General features: G+C 44.0%; 1 protein-coding gene across 3 annotated transcripts in view; it reads left to right on the plus strand.

Annotated features, from left to right (window-relative positions):
* The first annotated feature begins 308 nt into the window (after nucleotides 1–308).
* Nucleotides 309–21,928, plus strand: part of itga1 (integrin, alpha 1) — a 75,111-nt gene continuing 53,491 nt past the window's right edge. For 2 of the 3 annotated variants that reach the window (XM_071339648.1, XM_071339657.1), the window contains exon 1: nucleotides 312–723. In XM_071339648.1, the coding sequence (XP_071195749.1) occupies nucleotides 681–723 (43 nt within the window). In that variant the 5' untranslated portion in view covers nucleotides 312–680. Of the gene's footprint in view, nucleotides 724–21,928 lie in introns of all 3 variants that reach the window. The other variant, XM_071339664.1, reaches the window with a different exon arrangement.

A 21,928-nucleotide genomic window follows, 5' to 3' on the forward strand; every position in this document is an offset into this window, starting at 1 on the left:
AGTTGCCTATTTAAATGTGAAGTATTAGGTATAGGGCTGGGGGCACCTGCTATTTTCCCCTAATTCCACAAGTTGTAGCAAATGAATATCTTTTGAAATAGGGTATGGAACACAACACTGGTGGTGGTGGAGTACTGGCAAAAAAGGTTGACATTTCCAAGACAAATTGGTTTGGTAGCGATTCCCCATTCCAAAATAACTAACCGCTATTATTTCCAGAGTCGGACGTCTCTGTCACTGGTTTTATTTGCATGGTAAGATTTTCCCATGGGTCGACTTGGCAAGCCAACTCCCACACACTCAGTGCCTATGATATCAGGGTGAACTGAAGTCTTGGGTCCTGACTTCTTCTCCCGGCACCGTCCACTCCACACAGTAGCCTACGCAGCAGAAGAGGATATGGAGCAGTGATGTGCCGGGAGACCAGGAGAATAATAACACTTATTTTTAAAAACGGAATAAATGCCCGTCTTTAAGTGACAGTTACAGGGTTCCTCTTGTAAATTTAAAATACTTCAAACGCAGATGCTAGCATGCAGGAAATGCCAGACTAATTCTCAGATTATTTCAATCACCCCTCACGCCTCTAGAGAGTTCTGTCTTCAGTTGAATATTGCGCGTCTGACGGGAAGGGTCGAAGAATACCAGCTCCAGCCGCCGTGGAAACTGATTATTCCAAGATGCTCCGGCAAATGCAATATTTGAAATTAACGACAGCACTCGGTAGGTGATATTTTCTCTGAATATGCATGTTATCACCAGTTTATTAACCTACAAGCGAACAGTCTGTCGCGCGCGCATGTTTTAACTTGTGTGTGTCCACTATTCAGGTTCCTGTGCGCGTCCCACAGGCACACATGTAACGGATGTGAAATGGCTAGCTAGTTAGCGGGTACGCGCTAATAGCATTTCAATCGGTTACGTCACTTGCTCTGAGACCTGAAGTAGGGTTTCCCCTTGCTCTGCAAGGGCCGCGGCCTTTGTGGCGCGATGGGTAACGATGCTTCGTGGGCGACCGTTGTTGATGTGTGCAGAGGGTCCCTGGTTCGCGCCCGTGTCGGGGCGAGGGGACGGATTGCTTGGATTGCTTTTTGCTGTGCCTTCAAAAAGTATTCAGACCCCTTTGACTTATTCCAAATTTTATTGTGTTACAGACTGAACTCAAATGGATAAAAAAAAAAAAAACTGCTCAACTGACAGACCTTACAGATAATTGACTATGTGCGGTACTGTCACGTCCTGACCAGAGTTCTTATGTGTTGTGCTTGTTTTAGTGTTGGTCAGGACGTGAGCTGGGTGGGCATTTCTATGTTGTGTGTCTAGTTTGTCTGTTTCTGTGTTCAGCCTAATATGGTTCTCAATCAGAGGCAGCTGTCAATCGTTGTCCCTGATTGAGAATCATATATAGGTGGCTTGTTTTGTGTTGGGATTTTGTGGGTGGTTGTTTCCTGTCTCTGTGTTTGTGTTCTGCACCAGATAGGTCTGTCTCGGTTTTCACATTTGTTATTTTGTATTTTGTATAGTGTTCACGTATTCGTCTCTTTGTTTATTAAATATGTTGAACACTAGCCGCGCTGCATTTTGGTCCTCTCCTTCACCAATGGAAGAAAACCGTTACAGGTACAGAGATGAGGTAGTCATGAAAAAACGATGTTAAACACTATTATTGCACACAGAGTGAGTCTATACAACTTATTATGTGACTTGTTCATTTTTTACTCCTGAACTTATTTAGGCTTATCGTAACAAAGGGGTTGAATACTTATTGACTCAATACATTTCAGCTTTTCATTTTTAAGTAATTTGTCAAAATGTTGAAAAACATAATTCCTCTCTGACATTATGATGTTTTGTGGGGCCTGGTACACAACAAAATCTGGAAAAAGTCAATGGGGGTGTGAATACTTTCTGAAGGCACTATGTAGGAATATATTTATCAACAATTTTGGTTTTTGTCTAAATTGTGATGTCTTGTATTTCGGAATACAATCAGTGCTGAGATAAAATGGGTAAGTACCTACAGTAATAATAAGTAATCTGAAGTGAATTAAATGGAGTTCCTGTGTGGTGTTAGTCCAAAGCCAGACCTCATGTCACGCAACCAGGTGTAGGATTTCTGACACTGCCGGTGATGTAATAAATTATCAATATAATTTCATTTTCAATATTCCAAAGACCAATTATTGAAAGTTTGCACATTTGGAACTCTGGGCTTATCAATATGAACTCATTTAATTTTCAGACACTTTTAAAGCCTATTTTGTACCGGTGTGTATTTGAAAACAGATATGCCTGTTGCTGGTGTGGGAAGTCCCGCAGTGACTTGTGACTGAACACTCAGTTATAAGTCCAGCAGTACTGAATTAACTTCTCAGGTCATGTTCCTGTAGTTCTAAAAGGGGGGAAAGTACCAACAATGTATTTGAGACTGGGTCTGCTTCCTAAATGGCACCATTCCCCATATAATGGCCTACTTTTGATCAGAGCCTTATGGGCCTTGGTCAAAAGTAGTTCAATACATAGGGAATAGGTTGCCATTTGGGGCGCAGCCTGGGACTGGGTCTGAAACCTTGAAATGCTCCTCTGTTACTGTAAAGTCAACAGTGTGAGCGTCCCTCTTATTCTCAGATTCCTACGCTCACATGTGACATCGGCTCGTCACCGGCTCGTGACCGTCATTAGAGAATTGAGTTAGAGGCTCACATTAGCCGCTATCACATCACACCAAGTTTGCGTCCCAAATGGTATCCTATTCCCCAGTTAGTGCACTACTTTTGAGCAGGGTCCGTAAATAGGGAATAGGGTGCCATTTGGTGCAAAGACCAAGAGTCTCCCTACTTAGGCTCTGGGTCCTCTCCCCACAGACCACTGACTGCATACTCAGACCCAGTTCATTAAACACCAAATGGAAGTAAACAGAAGTTAACAGGGAGAGACTACTTTTACATTTTCTGCTGCAAAACATTTTCCGTTCCATGACCTAATGAATCTGACCCTAGACTTCTTTAGTTCAGATGGAACACATCTATAGTAGTGGGATAACTCATATCTCATCAGTTCCATGCCCCCTCCCTCACCCCTCCCCTCCTTGGAATAATGCATTTGTGAGGAGCTTTGTTTAGTGGTTATTGTCCGAGCTACTCGTCCTGAGTATTGAACCAATCAATGACCTTGTCTACCTCTGTGAGCTGCCTGATTGTTTATGAATGAGGGGGGCTTGGCTGGAACCTACTGGTTGGGACCATACTCAGAAATCCCATGTTAAGCTAGGAGTGCCGCTCCAGCGTGGCCCAGGGGCCCACATGTGGTTATTGTAGTGGCGGCATTTGAACCGTATAAATTCCTAACGGAGATGGGAGTACAGGTGCTTTTGGTTTGGGACCTCGAGGAGAGCTCATCTGGCTTCAATCAGGGGTGTGTGGGACTGGGACAAGTCAACTTACTCTGGACACTTGAAAACACGCGGATATGCTTAGCCATATGAATGTAAGAACACACGCACACAATCCGACCGCACACACTGATGTTCTAACTCTTATACAGAATGGACACACAAAGCTCTTGGACATGTAGATTACAGTGATGTTTGTTCTTGAGGATGAAGGTGTCGAGGGATTATTTATGGTGGTCTTCTTGCTCATAATCTTTAGCCACGGTGGTTGTAACACATCAGGCAGAACATGATACACAAGAGTGTGTATTCATACATTACAGATTGTTTCTTATATCTCAGATTCTGTCATTATGTTTTTTTTGTCAGTCTCAATGTCGCTAATCAATTTATGGTATGTACAGTAGGGCTTATGTAGCCGACTCGTAATAACACATTGTGTACATTCACGTATTCATGTTACTCACAGATGTGTGTGGTATGATACTTACAAAGGGTGTTCATTGAACATCTGTACATCTGTTCACATATGCAATCAAGGAGTAATGTTTTATGCCTTTCAACTGAAATTTGAGGGAACGCACTCAAAAATACACAGAGAAGCGAATCCTCAGCATTCTTTAGAGAAGTGAGATTGTTCCCATCGCCGTATATCAGCAGGTGTAAATAGGACCACAGTGTATCTCCCTCTCCACAGTGTATCACCCATCTCTCCACCAACAGTATACATGTAATGGGTGCGTGTTGGTGGCAGGGAAGTCAGGCGCAGGAGAACGAACTTGGTATAAACAGAGTCGTTTAATGAGTGCTGACCAAACTCCAAAAACCAAAATATACAAAAATAACAAAAACCCGTCGCACACCAACACATACTAGCACAATCACATACAGTAAAACAATCTCTGACAAGGACATGAGGGGAAACAGAGGGTTAAATACACAACATGTAATTGATGGGATTGGAACCAGGTGTGAAGGAAGACAAGACAAAACCAATGGAAAATGAAAAATGGGTCAGTGATGGCTAGAAGGTTGGTGACGTCGACCGCCGAACACCGCCCGAACAAGGAGAGGGACCGACTTCGGCGGAAGTCGTGACAATACATTTTTAGGGTTTCATTCCAAAAAGATGGTAAATTTGCTTTTTTATTTCAAGAAATTATCAAATAGATTGGTGTGTTTTTTTACTATCTATTGATGTCATGCGGTTGTTCAATGACAGACATGTATTTGTTTAAAATCTTGGATTCTGTAACGGCAGCCTTCCTCCTCGTCTGAAGAGGAGGTATAGCAGGGATCGGACCAAGACGCAGCGTAGTCTGTGCTCAACATGATTTAATTAAGACGATAACGTGAACACTTACAAAATAACAAACGTGGCAAACCGAAACAGTCCTCTCTGGTGAAATGAACACAAAGACAGGAAACAACCACCCACAAACCCCAACACAAAACAAGCCACCTAAATATGATTCCCAATCAGAGACAACACAAAACACCTGCCTCTGATTGAGAACCATATTAGGCCAAACATAGAAACAGACAAACTAGACACACAACATAGAATGCCCACCCAGCTCACGTCCTGACCAACACTAAAACAAGTAAAACACACAAGAACTATGGTCAGAACGTGACAGATTCACTGGTTTTCATTTCAGAGACAAATAATGCTAGGTTTTACACAAATGTAACAAATAAGTAAATTTTTTATAAAGAAATGTAAAAATTATACATTTGTGACATCAATGTAAAACTTTTTTCATTTGTTTTAGTCATTTAGCATATGCTCTTATCAGAGCAGCTTACAGTAAGTACATTCATCTTAAGATAGCTAGGTGAGACAATCACATATCACAGTCAAATATACAGGATACGAACATTCCATTCCAGCTAAACAATGGATATATAGCGTTTAGCAAAATAAAAAACACTGTCTTAAATCTATGAATAAAAAATCTGAGAATAGATACATTTTACACACAAAATATCCATAAGCAATCATTTCTGGTGAAAAATATATATATATAAAAAATTGGTGCATATAGCATTTTGTAAATTAACTCTTAATTTCTTTCACTGTCTGAAGGTTCCTTTATGTATGGAATGCTGCTGCAGCTGATTTGATTAAAGAGCTAATTCATTGGCTGTTTGAAGATGAGTGAAGGGGTGGAGGCTGGGCAGTTTGTCTGAAGACATTAGTGGTCTGGCTGTATTTATGAGTCTGGAGAAGAGGAGCCAGTCTGAACTGAACCCACAGCCCGACAGTCTGAATCTCTCCCATAGCAGCATCATCCTCTATAAGTAGTTCACTATGCAGATACAGTAGATGTTTGCAACCGCTGCTAATTTAATATGCACTGTATATTCCAAAAATGAGATCGTCATTTATTTTCATTCAGTGAACTCCAGCATGCCTCATTCAATGGAACCAATGGAATAGTCCCAAAAGTGCAAACCCGCCCATCTGTCTCTCCAGGCAAGTTCAATAAAAGTATTTGAAATCATTTTGAACCCAGGTCAGGGTATACCAGTGGAGTGAGAGAAGGAGTGATGGTCAAGCTTTGTCCAACAGACAGGCTGCCACTCAGTCCCCTTAACCCTGGCCCTGGCATTGAGGGTCTCTTCTCCCCCTTTGCTTGGTCGGTCGTAAATCCAGAGCATCCCCTGGCAGAAGCCCCAGATCTCCCAGAAGATCTCACTCTGAACGTCTCCCTCCATACTTGGAGCCTAAAAAAACACATTCCTTTACTGGCTGTCTGACGGGCTGACCCACTGTCTACTGTCTTGTCTTTTATTGGCTCACATGAAACACTGGAAGCAAGCAGCTTGTTGTTTGTTACTGAGAACTAGAAACTACACTCTTAGAAAAAAGTGTTCCAGAATTGTTCTTCGGTTGTCCCCATAGGAGAACCCTTTTAGGTTCCATGTATAACCTTCTGTGGAGAGGGTTCGACATGTAACACAAAAGTGTTCTACCTAGAACCAAAAATGGTTCTTCAATGGGTTCTCCTATGGGGACAGCCAAAGAACCCTTTTAGGTTCTAGATAGGACCCTTTTTCTAAGAGTATAGATATCATGAAGGTTTTCTTTGAGAGGTTACATCAATATGGTATGGCAGTCCCAGAAAAGAAATACGAGAACTGAAAAATATGACTAAATATGACTTCATGAGACTCCACAAACAGTCAACATGTAAATATTGTAACAAGACATCAGGTAAAATAAACAATACCATGTGTGTCCAGGGAATAGTATGTAGTGTCTAGTATCTACTGACTGTAACAAGACATCAGGTAAAATAATCAAGACCATGTGTGTCCACAGTCCCAATAAGCGGCCTAGCCCACTGTAAGCTGATCCCATGTCTTGACAGATCCCATATACTGGTGTTGACAAAGCTTTTAAGAGCTCAGATGAGTAATGTTTGCCATTGAGAAAAATTACCTTGTGAAAGGGTTTAGCTCAGGCATACCAAACAACCTCTATCAAACATCACTGTATGCCAGTAGACACAATTACTGGCTTGGAAAGCAGCCAACTATAATGCTTTGTAGGAGTTTCATGTCTATACACTTGCAATCATTTAACCGGACAAATAATTGGTTTGGAAATATCAAAACCTTTGTGCTGAATGTAAAATATGACAATCTTGCGGTCAGGAAACCTTAGTAGAATTTATAGGAAAACATTTCCTGAAATTCCACCAACACATCTCCTGTGTTACACGTGGAGAGAGGACGCGTGACCATTGTTATTCTCCCTTCCATGACAGCTACAAGACCCTCCCCCTTTGGCAAATCAGATCACGCCTCCATTCTGCTCTTCCCCGCATATATACAGAAATTTAAACAAGAAGCACCCGTGATAAGGACTGTTCAGCGTTGGTCTGACCAATCAGAATTCATGCTACAGGACTGTTTCTCGATCACGTGGACTGGGAAATGTTCTGGGTCACCTCTGGAAATAACATCGACAACTACACTGACTCTGTCACTGGGCTCATCAGATAGTGCATAGAGGATGTTGTTCCTACTGTGATGATTAAAATGTAACAAACCAAAAACTGTGGATAGATGGCAGCATTCGCGCAACACTGAAAGCACGGCCTTGACCGGGAGACCCATGAGGCAACGCACAATTGGCCCAGCCTCGTCCAGGTTAGGGGAGGGTTTGGCCAGCCGGGATTTCCTTGTCAAATTGTGCTCTAGCGACTCCTTGTGGTGGGCCGGGCACCTGCAAAATTACTTTGTTTCGCCAGTTGGACACGGTTTCCTCCAATACATTGGTGCGTCTGGCTTCCGGATAAGGAAGCAATGTGTCAAAAAGCAGTGCTTTTGGTCTCCTCATGTGTTGGATTCCACCATGTGTTGGAGTAATCCCAATGTAATGAAACATATTAGGGTTAAAAGCCAAGTTTCTCCCTTAATTATTTTAAAAGAACAACCGTGACTCTCTGGTGGGACTGGAGCAGGTGTGACGGCACATTTAGAGTCCACTCATCTAGCAACCCCAAGGTCGTGACCTCCGGTGACCCCGGTCCCAGAGCCTCAAGAGACCCACCTCACATAAAACTGGGAAGGAGAGGTGGGGAGGATGGGTGAGAAGGAGGAGGAGGGGAAGAGGACTGTGGGAGGTGAGGAGGTGTGGGAGGTTGGTTATCTTCACTTTAGAACAACAATAAGAACAACAACAGTGGGAGAGAGGCTAGAGAGACGCCAGGCACCAGCTACAGCAACCAGGGTCGTTAGGTTCACAAACAAACACCAGCTCTGAGAAAAGATAAGAAGCTCCACAAAGCTCTGAGGGGAAGGAAAGTCAAGCTCTTCAAATGTCAAGATATAAGATAGTAGACATTTAGCTTTTTTTTCTGATGAAATGTAATAATCCGGCCATGGAAAAAAAAATTCTGGTATGTCTTGATTGTGTTAATCCTGTTTTACACAATGCTTCAATGCTTTGAAAACAGAAAACTCTGTCCATGGTACTCTGGTGTTCTGGTGTTCTCTGGTGTTCCAGATGCACTATCAACACGCCACCAAAAGAAACACACACACACACACACACACACACACACACACACACACACAGAGGATCAGAGGCTGTCAGCAGATACACAAGGCCCCTGAGGGGTGTATGTGTGTGTGTGTGTGCATAAATGTCTGCATGCGTGCGTGCATCTGTATCTGTGTGTGTGTCTGTGTGTGTTTCTGTGTGTGCTTCAGCCCTGCATCATCTGTGCACCAGGCCTCAGAGCAGTGATCAGACCTGCCACCCAACCCCCCTCTCTTTCCTCTCACCCCCAGCAGCAAGAGGCCAGACCCATCCATCACTGTGGCATCACACTGAGATGATGTACAGGCTGCACGGGGCACCTCGTTCACATTATCCACAGTCCTCAGCTACTGCAGGGCAACACACAATCCACTGCACCACCATGTTGTTCTTCTCCAAAACAAATGTTTTTTTAATTCTGATTTTCTCTTCTGATCTAGGCCAGGAGGGCAACAATGCAACACACACTCAGTTTTTTCTTCAAGACAAATGTTTTTTTTCTAAATTGTTGCACTTTCGGGTCAGGGAAACCTACTTGCAAAGCATTTAGACATTCTTCATGATTGATCTGCCTGGCTTATGTACATGCCTCTGAACTTTGACCCATGGAACCCTAGAAAAGTTAGCTAGTTCAAGTTTACACAGTTCCTACACTAAGTTATTACTGTATAGTTACAGATGATTTACAGTTGATGAGAAGCACATCTATTTATTGATAATGATGTGGGTTAGAAATGTCCTCTTGATTGTTGCTGATCACCTGTAAAATATGAGAAACATGTATTAGAGTTTGAGTTTGGAGCGTCAGCATATGGTTTTGCGCCGAAACCCATTGTTGAGCGTTTCGGAATCAGAATCACCGATATTCACTAATTACATTGACACAGTCAGAATGTTACTTGGTGATATGGTGCTGCTAGTGATATCCAACATACTCAGAATGTTACTTGGTGATATGGTGCTGCTAGTGATATCCAACATACTCAGAATGTTACTTGGTGATATGGTGCTGCTAGTGATATACAACATACTCAGAATGTTACTTGGTGATATGGTGCTGCTAGTGATATAGACAACATACTCAGAATGTTACCTGGTGATATGGTGCTGCTAGTGATATAGACAACATACTCAGAATGTTACTTGGTGATATGGTGCTGCTAGTGATATAGACAACATACTCAGAATGTTACTTGGTGATATGGTGCTGCTAGTGATATAGACAACCTACTCAGAATGTTACTTGGTGATATGGTGCTGCTAGTGATATAGACAACCTACTCAGAATGTTACTTGGTGATATGGTGCTGCTAGTGATATACAACATACTCAGAATGTTACTTGGTGATATGGTGCTGCTAGTGATATAGACAACATACTCAGAATGTTACTTGGTGATATGGTGCTGCTAGTGATATCCAACATACTCAGAATGTTACTTGGTGATATGGTGCTGCTAGTGATATACAACATACTCAGAATGTTACTTGGTGATATGGTGCTGCTAGTGATATAGACAACATACTCAGAATGTTACCTGGTGATATGGTGCTGCTAGTGATATAGACAACATACTCAGAATGTTACTTGGTGATATGGTGCTGCTAGTGATTGGTGATATGGTGCTGCTAGTGATTGGTGATATGGTGCCGCTAGTGATTGGTGATATGGTGCTGCTAGTAATATCGAACACACTCAGAATGTTACTTGGTGATATGGTGCTGCTAGTGATATAGCCAACCTACTCAGAATGTTACTTGGTGATATGGTGCTGCTAGTGATATAGACAACATACTCAGAATGTTACTTGGTGATATGGTGCTGCTAGTGATTGGTGATATGGTGCTGCTAGTGATTGGTGATATGGTGCCGCTAGTGATTGGTGATATGGTGCTGCTAGTGATATCCAACATACTCAGAATGTTACTTGGTGATATGGTGCTGCTAGTGATATACAACATACTCAGAATGTTACCTGGTGATATGGTGCTGCTAGTGATATAGACAACATACTCAGAATGTTACTTGGTGATATGGTGCTGCTAGTGATAGACAACATACTCAGAATGTTACTTGGTGATATGGTGCTGCTAGTGATAGACAACATACTCAGAATGTTACTTAGTGATATGGTGCTGCTAGTGATAGACAACATTTAGAGACAGAACACAGACAGCGAAGTTGACACAAAGTTTGCATACATTATATACAACTAGGTAGAGTGAGCATAGAGCTATAAGAGAATGAGCAGATATACACATGTACAGTGGGTATACCAGTGGAGGCTGCTGAGGGGAGGACGGCTCATACACTATATATTCAAAAGTATGTGAACACTCCTTCAAATTCGGCTATTTCAGCCACACCCTTTGCTGACAGGTATGTAAAATTGAGCACACATCCATGCAATCTCCATAGACAAACATTGGCAGTATAATGGCCTTACTGAAGAGCTCAGTGACTTTCAACGTGGCACCGTCATAGGATGCCACCTTTCCAACAAGTCAGTTCATAAAATTTCTACCCTGCTAGAGCTGCCCCGGTCAAATGTAAGTGTTGTTATTGTGAAGTGGAAACGTCTAGGACCAAGAACAGCTCAGCCACGAAGTAGTAGGCCACACAAGCTCACAGAACGGGACCAACAAGTGCTGAAGAGCGTAGCGCGTAAAAATTGTCTGTCGGTTGCAACACTAACTATCGAGTTCCAAACTGCCTCTGGAAGCAACAGCACAACAATTGTTTGTTGGGAGCTTAATGAAATGGGTTTCCATGGCCGAGCAGCAGCACACAAGCCTAAGATCACCATGCGCAATGCCAAGCGTCGGCTGGAGTGGTGTAAGGCTCACCGCCATTGGACTCGGTCCGACGGTCGAATCTGGGGTTGGCGGATGTCAGGAGAATGCTACCTGCCCCATTGCATAGTGCAGCAGGCAGACGCAGACCCAAACCAGATGGTGATGGAGGAGGTGAGGATGGACTGATCTGTAAAACCGGATCAGGATTGTCAGGGAGATTTTTTCAGCTGCCGCAAGTAATACATATGCCTTTGTGCCTTCTTGGTGACCGCTGTGATGTTATCCACCCACTTGACGTTTTGGGAGATGATTGTGCCCAGGAATTTGAATAATTCAGCTGTGCTGAGCCATCAATCTTGAGGGGGAGAGATGGTGGGAGGCGTTTTCTGAAGTCAACCACCATTTCTACAGTTTTTTCTGTGTTGACTTATAGGTTATTGCGACTAGCCGGTCGACCTCTCCACGGTACATGGACTCATCGCTGTCGGTGATGAGACCGATCAGAGTGGTTTTTATCTGCAAACTTTAGTAGTTTGACAGATGCGTTGTTGGAAGTGCAGTCGTTGGTGTCGAATGAGTAGAGTAGAGGTGAGAGCACGCAGCCTTGCGGCGCACCAGTGCGGAGGGATAAAGAGTCCGAAAGGTGTTTTTCAAATCAAATGTATTTGTCACTTGTGGCAAATACAACAGGTGTAGACCTTGCAGTGAAATGCTTACTTACAAGCCCTTAACCAACAATGCAGTTTTAAGAAAATACCGCCCAAAAAGTCATATTTAAAGAGCAGCAGTAAATAGCGGGGGTATATGCAGGGGGTACCGGTACAGAGTCAATGTGTCAATGTGCGAGGGCACCGGTGTCGAGGTAATTGAGGTTATTATGTAAATGTAGGTAGAGTTATTAAAGTGGCTATGCATAGATAATAACAGAGAGTAGCAGCAGTGTATGGGGGGGGGGGGGGGGGGCAATGCAAATAGTCTGGGTAGCCATTTGATTAGCTGTTCAGCAGTCTTATGGCTTGGGGGTAGAAGCTGTTTAGAAATCTCTTGGACCTAGACTTGGCCCTCCGGTACCGCTTGCTGTGCGGTAGCAGAGAGAACAGTCTATGACTATGGTGGCTGGAGTCTTTGACAATTTTTAGGGCCTTCCTCTGACACTGCCTGGTGTAGAGGTCCTGGATGGCAGGAAGCTTGGCCCCGGTGATGTACTGGGCCGTACTCACTACCCTCTGCAGTGCCTTGCGGTCGGAGGCCGAGAAGTTGCCATACCAGGCAGTGATGCAACCCGTCAGGATGCTCTCGATGGTGCAGCTGTAAAACCTATTGAGGATCTGAGGACCCATGACAAATCTTTTCAGTCTCCTGAGGGGGAATAGGTTTTGTCGTGCCCTCTTCACGACGGTCTTGGTGTGCTTGGACCATGTTAGTTTGTTGGTGATGTGGACACCAAGGAACTTGAAGCTCTCAACCTGCTCCACTACAGCCCTGTCGATGAGAATGGGGGCGTGCTCGGTCCTCTTTTTCCTGTAGTCCACAATCATCTCCTTGATCACGTTGAGGGAGAGGTTGTTGTCCTTGCACCACATGGTCAGGTCTCTGACCTCCTCCCTATAGGCTGTCTCATCATTGTCGGTGATCAGGCCTACCACTGTTGTGTCATCAGCAAACTAAATGATGGTGTTGGAGTCGTGCCTGTCCGTGCAGTCATGAGTGAACAGGGAGTACAAGAGGAGACTGAGCACGCACCCCTGAGGGGCCCCCGTGTTGAGGATCAGCGTGGCGGATGTGTTGTTACCTACCCTTACCACCTGGGGGCGGCCCGTCAGGAAGTCCAAGATCCAGTTGCAGAGGGAGGTGTTAAGTCCCAGGGTCCTTAGATTAGTGATGAGCTTTGAGGGCACTATGGTGTTGAACGCTGAACTGTAGTCAATGAATAGCATTCTCACATAGGTGTTCCTTTTGTCCAGGTGGGAAAGGGCAGTGTGGGGTGCAATAGAGATGGCATCATCTGTGGATCTGTTAGGGCGGTATGCAAATTGGAGTGGCTCTAGGGTTTCTGGGATAATGGTGTTGATGTGAGCCATGACCAGCCTTTCAAAGCATTTCATGGCTACACTCGTGAGTGCTACGGGTCAGTAGTCATTTAGGCAGGTTACCTTAGTGTTCTTGGGCACAGGGACTATAGTGGTCTGCTTGAAACATGTTGGTATTACAGACTCAGACAGGGAGAGGTTGAAAATGTCAGTGAAGACACTTGCCAGTTGGTCAGCGCATGCTCGGAGTACATGTCCTGGTAATCCGTCTGGCCCTGCGGCCTTGTAAATGTTGACCTGTTTAAAGGTCTCACTCACATCGGCTGCGGAGAGCGTGATCACACAGTCGTCCAGAACAGCTGATGCTCTCATGCATGTTTCAGTGTTACTTACCTCGAAGTGAGCATAGAAGTCATTTAGCTCATCTGGTAGGCTCGTGTCACTGGGCAGCTCTCGGCTGTGCTTCCCTTTGTAGTCTATAATAGTTTGCAAGCCGTGCTACATCCGACGAGCGTCGGAGCCGGTGTAGTACGATTCGATCTTAGTCCTGTATTGACGCTTTGCCTGTTTGATGGTTCGTCGGAGGGCATAGCGGGGTTTCTTATAAGCTTCCGTGTTAGAGTTCCGCTCCTTGAAAGCTGCAACTGTACTCTTAGCTCAGTGAGAATGTTGCCTGTAATCCATGGCTTCTGGTTGGGGTATGTACGTAGTCACTGTGGGGACGACGTCCTCGTTGCACTTATTGATAAAGCCAGTGACTGATGTGGCGTACTCCTCAATGCCATCAGAAGAATCTGCCTGTGCTAGCAAAACAGTCCTGTAGTTTAGCATCTGCTTCATCTGACCACTTTTTTATAGACCGAGTCACTGGTGCTTCCTGCTTTAATTTTTGCTTGCAAGCAGGAATCAGGAGGATAGAGTTATGGTCAGATTTACCAAATGGATTGCAAGGGAGAGCTTTGTACACGTCTCTGTGTGGAGTAAAGATGGTCTATAATTTTTTTCCCTCTGGTTGCACATTTAACATGCTGATAAAAATTAGCTGGAGAGCTGTTGCTCTATCCTGTCTTTGTACTGCTGTTTGGCTGAATTCATGAGGGTACCTTTTTCTTGGCCTCTCTATAGAGGTCCCTGGTCTTGCTCGTGTGGTCTTCCTCTTTGGCACTGCGGAGAGCCCTAAGCTCACCAGTGAACAATGGCAAGTCATTGCTGTGTAATAGAAACATATTTGATGGTATGCAGTTCTCTTCCTATGAATTGATTTAGGATGTGAACCTGTCTGTGGAGTCGTGTATGTTGGCATTGTTGTCCTTGAATATGTTCCAATCCGTGGTGTCTACGCAGTAACATTTTATTATTTCTTATCATGTATGTAACAATCAGAAGTTACCTCTATAATGTGATCATGTTTAGTAAATGAAACGTTAAGCTGAATCTACCTAAATTTGAATTATTACCTTGTTTATTGTGATTGAAGAGTTCTATCCATTTCCTGGTCAGAGATTTGACATTGAAATGAGGGTCGGTTCGAGCGCAAGGTTTTTCATGGTACGAGATATGCGGATGTAGCTTATTCCCAGGGCGTATATGTTCATATCCCTAACTTCAATTTGTACTTAATGCATGGTGTAGCACCTTAATTGAAGTGTGTGTGCTATGGAAATAAATGTATGTTTATAATATGAACAGGTATATAATGTAATGGTTTCCCTTGTTTGTTAATTGATCAATGTGTGAAACGTATTCCCATTGGCTGATGCATAGTGGGTATTCTTATAAGAATCCTGTTTTTTCTTTGAGAGCGGCAGGGAATAGGCCGGCATGCTGCCTAATTTAAACGTACACTTACTGCTCTCTTCTTTTGAAGCTGTATTTGATTATTATAATTTTTTTCTTGTGTTGAAAGGTCCAGTTAATTTTTTGTAGATATTGTACAGTAGCCGGTCTTTATCGGCACTTCATAAAAATGCCTCATTCTGGGCAAGAAATCAGTTCTGCATTGTTATCTCCTCGCTGTGAAATCCAACCTTCACAGTGTTGTACAGATTTTTATTTAACTAGGCGAGTCAGTTAAGAACAAATTATTATTTACAATGACGGTCTACCCCAGCCAAACCCTAACAACGCAGGACCAATTGTGCGTCGCCCTATGGGACTCCAAATCTTGGCCAGTTGTGATACAGCTTGGAATCGAACCAGGGTCAGTAGTGACAGCTCTAGCACTGAGATGCAGTGCCTTAGACCACTGCGACACTCGGGAGCCCAAATCATTACAACACAGTTCCAGTGTAGCAGAAAAAGGAAACAGTGTAATGCATTGTAACGCAGTGGAATGCAAGTGGATTTTTATGCTTGGAGACTTATGAAACAAAGCATAAAAATGTCACTGTCTGTGGACAAATTATGAAATAAAAAATGCCTATCTAATGAAATGAAAGGATAGACAATACATGTTCTCTTTTCTCATCCCTCATTGTCTGTTGAGCACAAGAGAGAAAGAGAGAGGCCCACTGCAATATTGCCTATTGGCTGAGATAACAAAGCTTTCATTTATTTTATAGTCTACATATTGACACCATTGTCAAATAGGGCGATCTGCTACAGTATGCTTATGGTTTATGAATCAATTTACAGTTAACAGTTTCTTGTGGACTGTTTACCCACAAACTTTTGCTGCTCACTGACTCTCTCTAAAATTACACTGCTGATTATTTGCTTTAGGTTGCCTAAGTGGAGATGAAGGTTGCCTATGGGGAGATGAAGGTTGCCTAAGGGGAGATGAAGGTTGCCTAAGGGGAGATGAAGGTTGCCTAAGGGGAGATGAAAGTTGCCTAAGGGGAGATGAAAGTTGCCTAAGGGGAGATGAAAGTTGCCTAAGGGGAGATGAAAGTTGCCTAAGGGGAGATGAAAGTTGCCTAAGGGGAGATGAAAGTTGCCTAAGGGGAGATGAAGGTTGCCTAAGGGGACATGAAAGGTTGCCTACGGGGACATGAAAGGTTGCCTACGGGGACATGAAAGGTTGCCTACGGGGACATGAAAGGTTGCCTACGGGGAGATGAAAGGTTGCCTACGGGGAGATGAAGGTTGCCTACGGGGAGATGAAAGGTTGCCAAAGGGGAGATGAAGGGTTTCCTACGGGGAGATGAAGGTTGCCAAAGGGGAGATGAAGGGTTTCCTACAGGGAGATGAAGGGTTTCCTACGGGGAGATGAAGGTTGCCAAAGGGGAGATGAAGGGTTTCCTACGGGGAGAGGAAGGTTGCCTAAGGGGAGATGAAGGTTGCCAAAGGGGAGATGAAGGTTGCCAAAGGGAGATGAAGGTTGCCAAAGGGGAGATGAAGGTTGCCTACAGGGAGATGAAGGGTTTCCTACGGGGAGAGGAAGGTTGCCAAAGGGGAGATGAAGGTTGCCTACGGGGAGAGGAAGGTTGCCTACGGGGAGAGGAAGGTTGCCCTACGGGGAGATGAAGGTTGCCTACGGGGAGATGAAGGGTTTCCTACGGGGAGATGAAGGTTGCCTACGGGGAGAGGAAGGTTGCCTACGGGGAGAGGAAGGTTGCCTAAGGGGAGATGAAGGGTTTCCTACGGGGAGATGAAGGTTGCCAAAGGGGAGATGAAGGTTGCCAAAGGGGAGATGAAGGTTGCCTACGGGGAGATGAAGGTTGCCTACTGGGAGAGGAAGGTTGCCTACGGGAGATAGAAGAAGTGAACCCTGTAACCTCATCACGGGGTGTATTTCTCTGAAATGTTTAATCGAGCGCAGCAGCTCCCTTAACTCCTATCCCAGCTTTGTGTTGCAAGTTAGCTCCGCTGATAAAAAGCTTTGTGATCAGCACTTTTGAACATGAGTTGGTTGTTAGTAATATTTGGATGAGGGTTAGGATGAGTTTGTGGGTGTGTGATAGAGCACGATTGGGGATGGGGAAGATTCTGGCATGAAATCCTTGACAACCAGCAGGGAGAATTATGTAATTCCGTGGGTGGTGACTTGTATTCCTATTCCTTGTTCCAGGCCTTTAAAAATCAGCGGTCCAATGAATAGATTTGGAAGTTCCAGTTCCAATATGGAATCAGATATGGCAGGCAGCTCCATGGACTTCACATACAGTGCATACTGTAGATGGACACACAGTGAATGAATGGGAACGGTCCTTATTGAATGAATTGGTAAATTGGGAACAGTCCCTATTGAATGAATTGGTCAATGGGGAACGATCCCTACTGAATGAATGGGTCTATGGGGATCAGTCCCTATTGAATGAATTGGTTAACGGGGAACAGTCCCTATTGAATGAATTGGTTAACGGGGAACAGTCCCTGTTGAATGAATTGGTTAACGGGGAACAGTCCCTGTTGAATGAATTGGTTAATGGGGAACAGTCCCTGTTGAATGAATTGGTTAATGGGGAACAGTCCCTGTTGAATGAATTGGTTAATGGGGAACAGTCCCTGTTGATTGAATGGGTCTATGGGGAACGGTCCCTATTGAATGAATTGGTTAACGGGGAACAGTCCCTGTTGAATGAATTGGTTAACGGGGAACAGTCCCTGTTGAATGAATTGGTTAATGGGGAACAGTCCCTGTTGAATGAATTGGTTAATGGGGAACAGTCCCTGTTGAATGAATTGGTTAACGGGGAACAGTCCCTGTTGAATGAATTGGTTAACGGGGAACAGTCCCTGTTGAATGAATTGTTTAACGGGGAACAGTCCCTGTTGAATGAATTGGTTAATGGGGAACAGTCCCTGTTGAATGAATTGGTTAATGGGGAGCAGTCCCTGTTGAATGAATTGGTTAACGGGGAACAGTCCCTGTTGAATGAATTGGTTAATGGGGAACAGTCCCTATTGAATGAATGGGTCAATGGGGAACAGTCCCTGTTGAATGAATTGGTTAACGGGGAACAGTCCCTGTTGAATGAATTGGTTAATGGGGAACAGTCCCTGTTGAATGAATTGGTTAATGGGGAACAGTCCCTGTTGAATGAATTGGTTAACGGGGAACAGTCCCTGTTGAATGAATGGGTCTATGGGGAACGGTCCCTATTGAATGAATTGGTTAACGGGGAACAGTCCCTGTTGAATGAATTGGTTAATGGGGAACAGTCCCTGTTGAATGAATTGGTTAATGGGGAACAGTCCCTGTTGAATGAATTGGTTAATGGGGAACAGTCCCTGTTGAATGAATGGGTCTATGGGGAACGGTCCCTATTGAATGAATTGGTTAACGGGGAACAGTCCCTGTTGAATGAATTGGTTAATGGGGAACAGTCCCTGTTGAATGAATTGGTTAATGGGGAACAGTCCCTGTTGAATGAATTGGTTAACGGGGAACAGTCCCTGTTGAATGAATTGGTTAATGGGGAACAGTCCCTGTTGAATGAATTGGTTAATGGGGAACAGTCCCTGTTGAATGAATTGGTTAATGGGGAACAGTCCCTGTTGAATGAATTGGTTAATGGGGAACAGTCCCTGTTGAATGAATTGGTTAATGGGGTACAGTCCCTGTTGAATGAATTGGTTAATGGGGAACAGTCCCTGTTGAATGAATTGGTTAATGGGGAACAGTCCCTGTTGAATGAATTGGTTAATGGGGTACAGTCCCTGTTGAATGAATGGGTCTATGGGGAACAGTCCCTGTTGAATGAATGGGTCAATGGGGAACAGTCCCTGTTGAATGAATTGGTTAATGGGGAACAGTCCCTGTTGAATGAATTGGTTAATGGGGAACAGTCCCTGTTGAATGAATGGGTCAATGGGGTACGTTCCAATTGACTCTGAGGCATTATGTTACTGTATGGCTGCCAATGTTGTTCTTGTTTAATGTACAGCGTCCTCTGCCTACATCCATTCCAGCTAACACTTGACTTGACCAATAGGACTCATCTTATGTTTTCTCAGTCCTGTCTTCATTGCATATTAAGACACGTCTGTGTTTGAGCACAACCTACACACATTCTGTTACATCCTACGCACACATTAAATGACTTTCCACTGAGATTTATAGGGACTCTAAATAGACAGCCACATCTATGGGTAGAGATGACTTTGTAGCCTAATCATATAACAATACATTAATTAATTTTTTATTTAACTAGGCAAGTCATCTTATTTACAATGACGGCCTACTCCGGGCCAATTGTGTGCCGCCCAATCACAGCCGGATGTGATGCAGCCTGGATACAAACCAGGAGCTGCAGTGACACCTCTTGCACTGAGATGAAGTGCCTTAGACCGCTGCACCACTCGGGAGCTGATTGGCGCCGCGGTGGCGCATAAAACAGTGCCTAAGCAAATAGATTAATTTTACTGTGAACATAATGAAGTGATCACAGCAGAAGTTGAAGTCTCTCCAGTTGGAGTAAAAACCAACTTCATAACCCAATAGAACCCAAGAGAGAACCAATGTCAGAACCCAGTAGAGCCCAAGAGAGAACCAATATCAGAACCCAATAGAGCCCAAGAGAGAACCAATTTCAGAACCCAATAGGACCCAAGAGGGAACCAATTTCATAACCCAATAGAACCCAAGAGAGAACCAATTTCATAACCCAAAGGAACCCAAGAGAGAACCAGTGTCAGAACCCAATAGAACCCAAGAGAGAACCAATATCAGAACCCAATAGAACCCAAGAGAGAACCAATAGAACCCAAGAGAGAACCAATATCGGAACCCAATAGAGCCCAAGAGAGAACCAATATCAGAACCCAGTAGAGCCCAAGAGAGAACCAATATCAGAACCCAGTAGAGCCCAAGAGAGAACCAATATCAGAACCCAATAGAGCCCAAGAGAGAACCAATATCAGAACCCACTAGAACCCAAGAGAGAACCAATATCAGAACCCAATACAAGCCAAGAGAGAACCAATATCAGAACCCAATACAAGCCAAGAGAGAACCAATATCAGAACCCAATAGAACCCAAGAGAGAACCAATATCAGAACCCAAGAGAGAACCAATATCAGAACCCATAATAAAGAAAACAACCCAAGAGAGTGTTCCCCAGAACACAGTGACCAAGCAGTCAGGACGAGAGAGAGGGACAGAGAGAGAGAGGGGTGGGGGGTGGATAGAGAGTATGATAATGTGCTCCTGGTCCATGCCAACATATGTCTCAGAGAAGCAGTGTCAGACTATCCTTCTCATTAGAGAGCAGATCACTGTGCTGCTGACGTCTCTTAATTCTTTCCCTGACTACCACTGCCTGCCAACTGATTTAGGATCAGTTTTACCACAGCCTGGAATGAGTTAGTGAACACTGCTTCCCGGAATGATCAGATTATAGCGAACTGATTTAGGATCAGTTTTTTATCACGGCTCACCGCTAGCCTGAACTGAGTTAGTGATCACATCTGGCTCGGAGGGTCAAACACCAGACGCTGACTTAGGATCAGTTTAACCACGGCTCACCTCACCACCTAACCTGAACTGATATGTAAGATCAATGTCAGGTTGCTCCACTTAATGGCTACCAGTCCTGAAGTTTGATATTTTCAACAGGGTCAGTTAGTTTTACTTTTGTCAAGTGTGGCTGATCACACTTCTAACACTGATTGGGGATCAGTTTTATGGTTACGTCTGGCTAACAGGCCTGTAGTGCTGATTTAAGGTGGGCTTTATTGTGGCTAAGCATGGCTGACAGGTCGGGGGCGACCACAGACATGACGCAGAAAGGGTGTCGGTCTGGTTGGTATATATATCACCCCACATCAGAGGAGGACTGGATTTCATCTGAGACGTGCTGAAAGGATTTGAGTGCCTCTCACTGGGAGTGTTAAGTCACTTCTAGATTTTGTGTGTGTGTGTGTGTGTGTGTGTGTGTGTGTGTGTGTGTGTGTGTGTGTGTGTGTGTGTGTGTGTGTGTGTGTGTGTGTGTGTGTGTGTGTGTGTGTGTGTGTGTGTGTGTGTGTGTGTGTGTGTGGTGTTTATTGTGTGTGCATGTGTGTGTTGTGCTTGTTCAATTCAATCACCTAAAGACGCGACACACATGCAAGATGTTGTGATATTCTTAGTGGGAGGCAGGGCTGGCCAGTGGAAGGAAACGTTCCTCTTCTGTTCCCCTCAGTGCAGCATGTCTCCTACACATCAGGTATTCCCAAACTGGGGTACACGCAATGCCGCCGGGGGTACGCCAAATAAAAATGTGATTAAAATAAAAAAAACATTATAAACATTTTTTCTTCACATTTTCAAACGGTACATTTATATTTTCCAACGGGGCTATACATTTGGGTGAGGTTTTTTTCTCGCCTGAGTATCTTCGTTTCACTGCCAAAAATAAAATGAAATTATCTAGTGTTCAGCGAAATAACAACACAATGTCAAATACAGGTAGCCTAGTCAAATAATTAACATCCAATCACATTAACTGTTATTCTCTCGCGGGAAACCTTCACTCTGCGCAGACATTTAGAAACGAAACATAACAATTTGAAAAATAAGCCACAGGAGTTTTTTGAGCGAGAATAAAGACGACTTTCGAGTAGTAAGATATGTATAAAAGCAACAGATACCATTAATAAGAAGGGGCTAGAAGCGTCTTATATGGTGAGCTACCGAATTGCTAGGACAGGCAAGCCCCATACTATTGTGGAGGACTTAATTCTTGTTCCCCCTGCTGCGGATATGGCTGGGACAATGCTGGGGAAAAAGCCAAA

The sequence above is a fragment of the Salvelinus alpinus genome, chromosome 1, assembly GCF_045679555.1.
Source record: "Salvelinus alpinus chromosome 1, SLU_Salpinus.1, whole genome shotgun sequence".
NCBI lineage: Eukaryota > Metazoa > Chordata > Actinopteri > Salmoniformes > Salmonidae > Salvelinus > Salvelinus alpinus.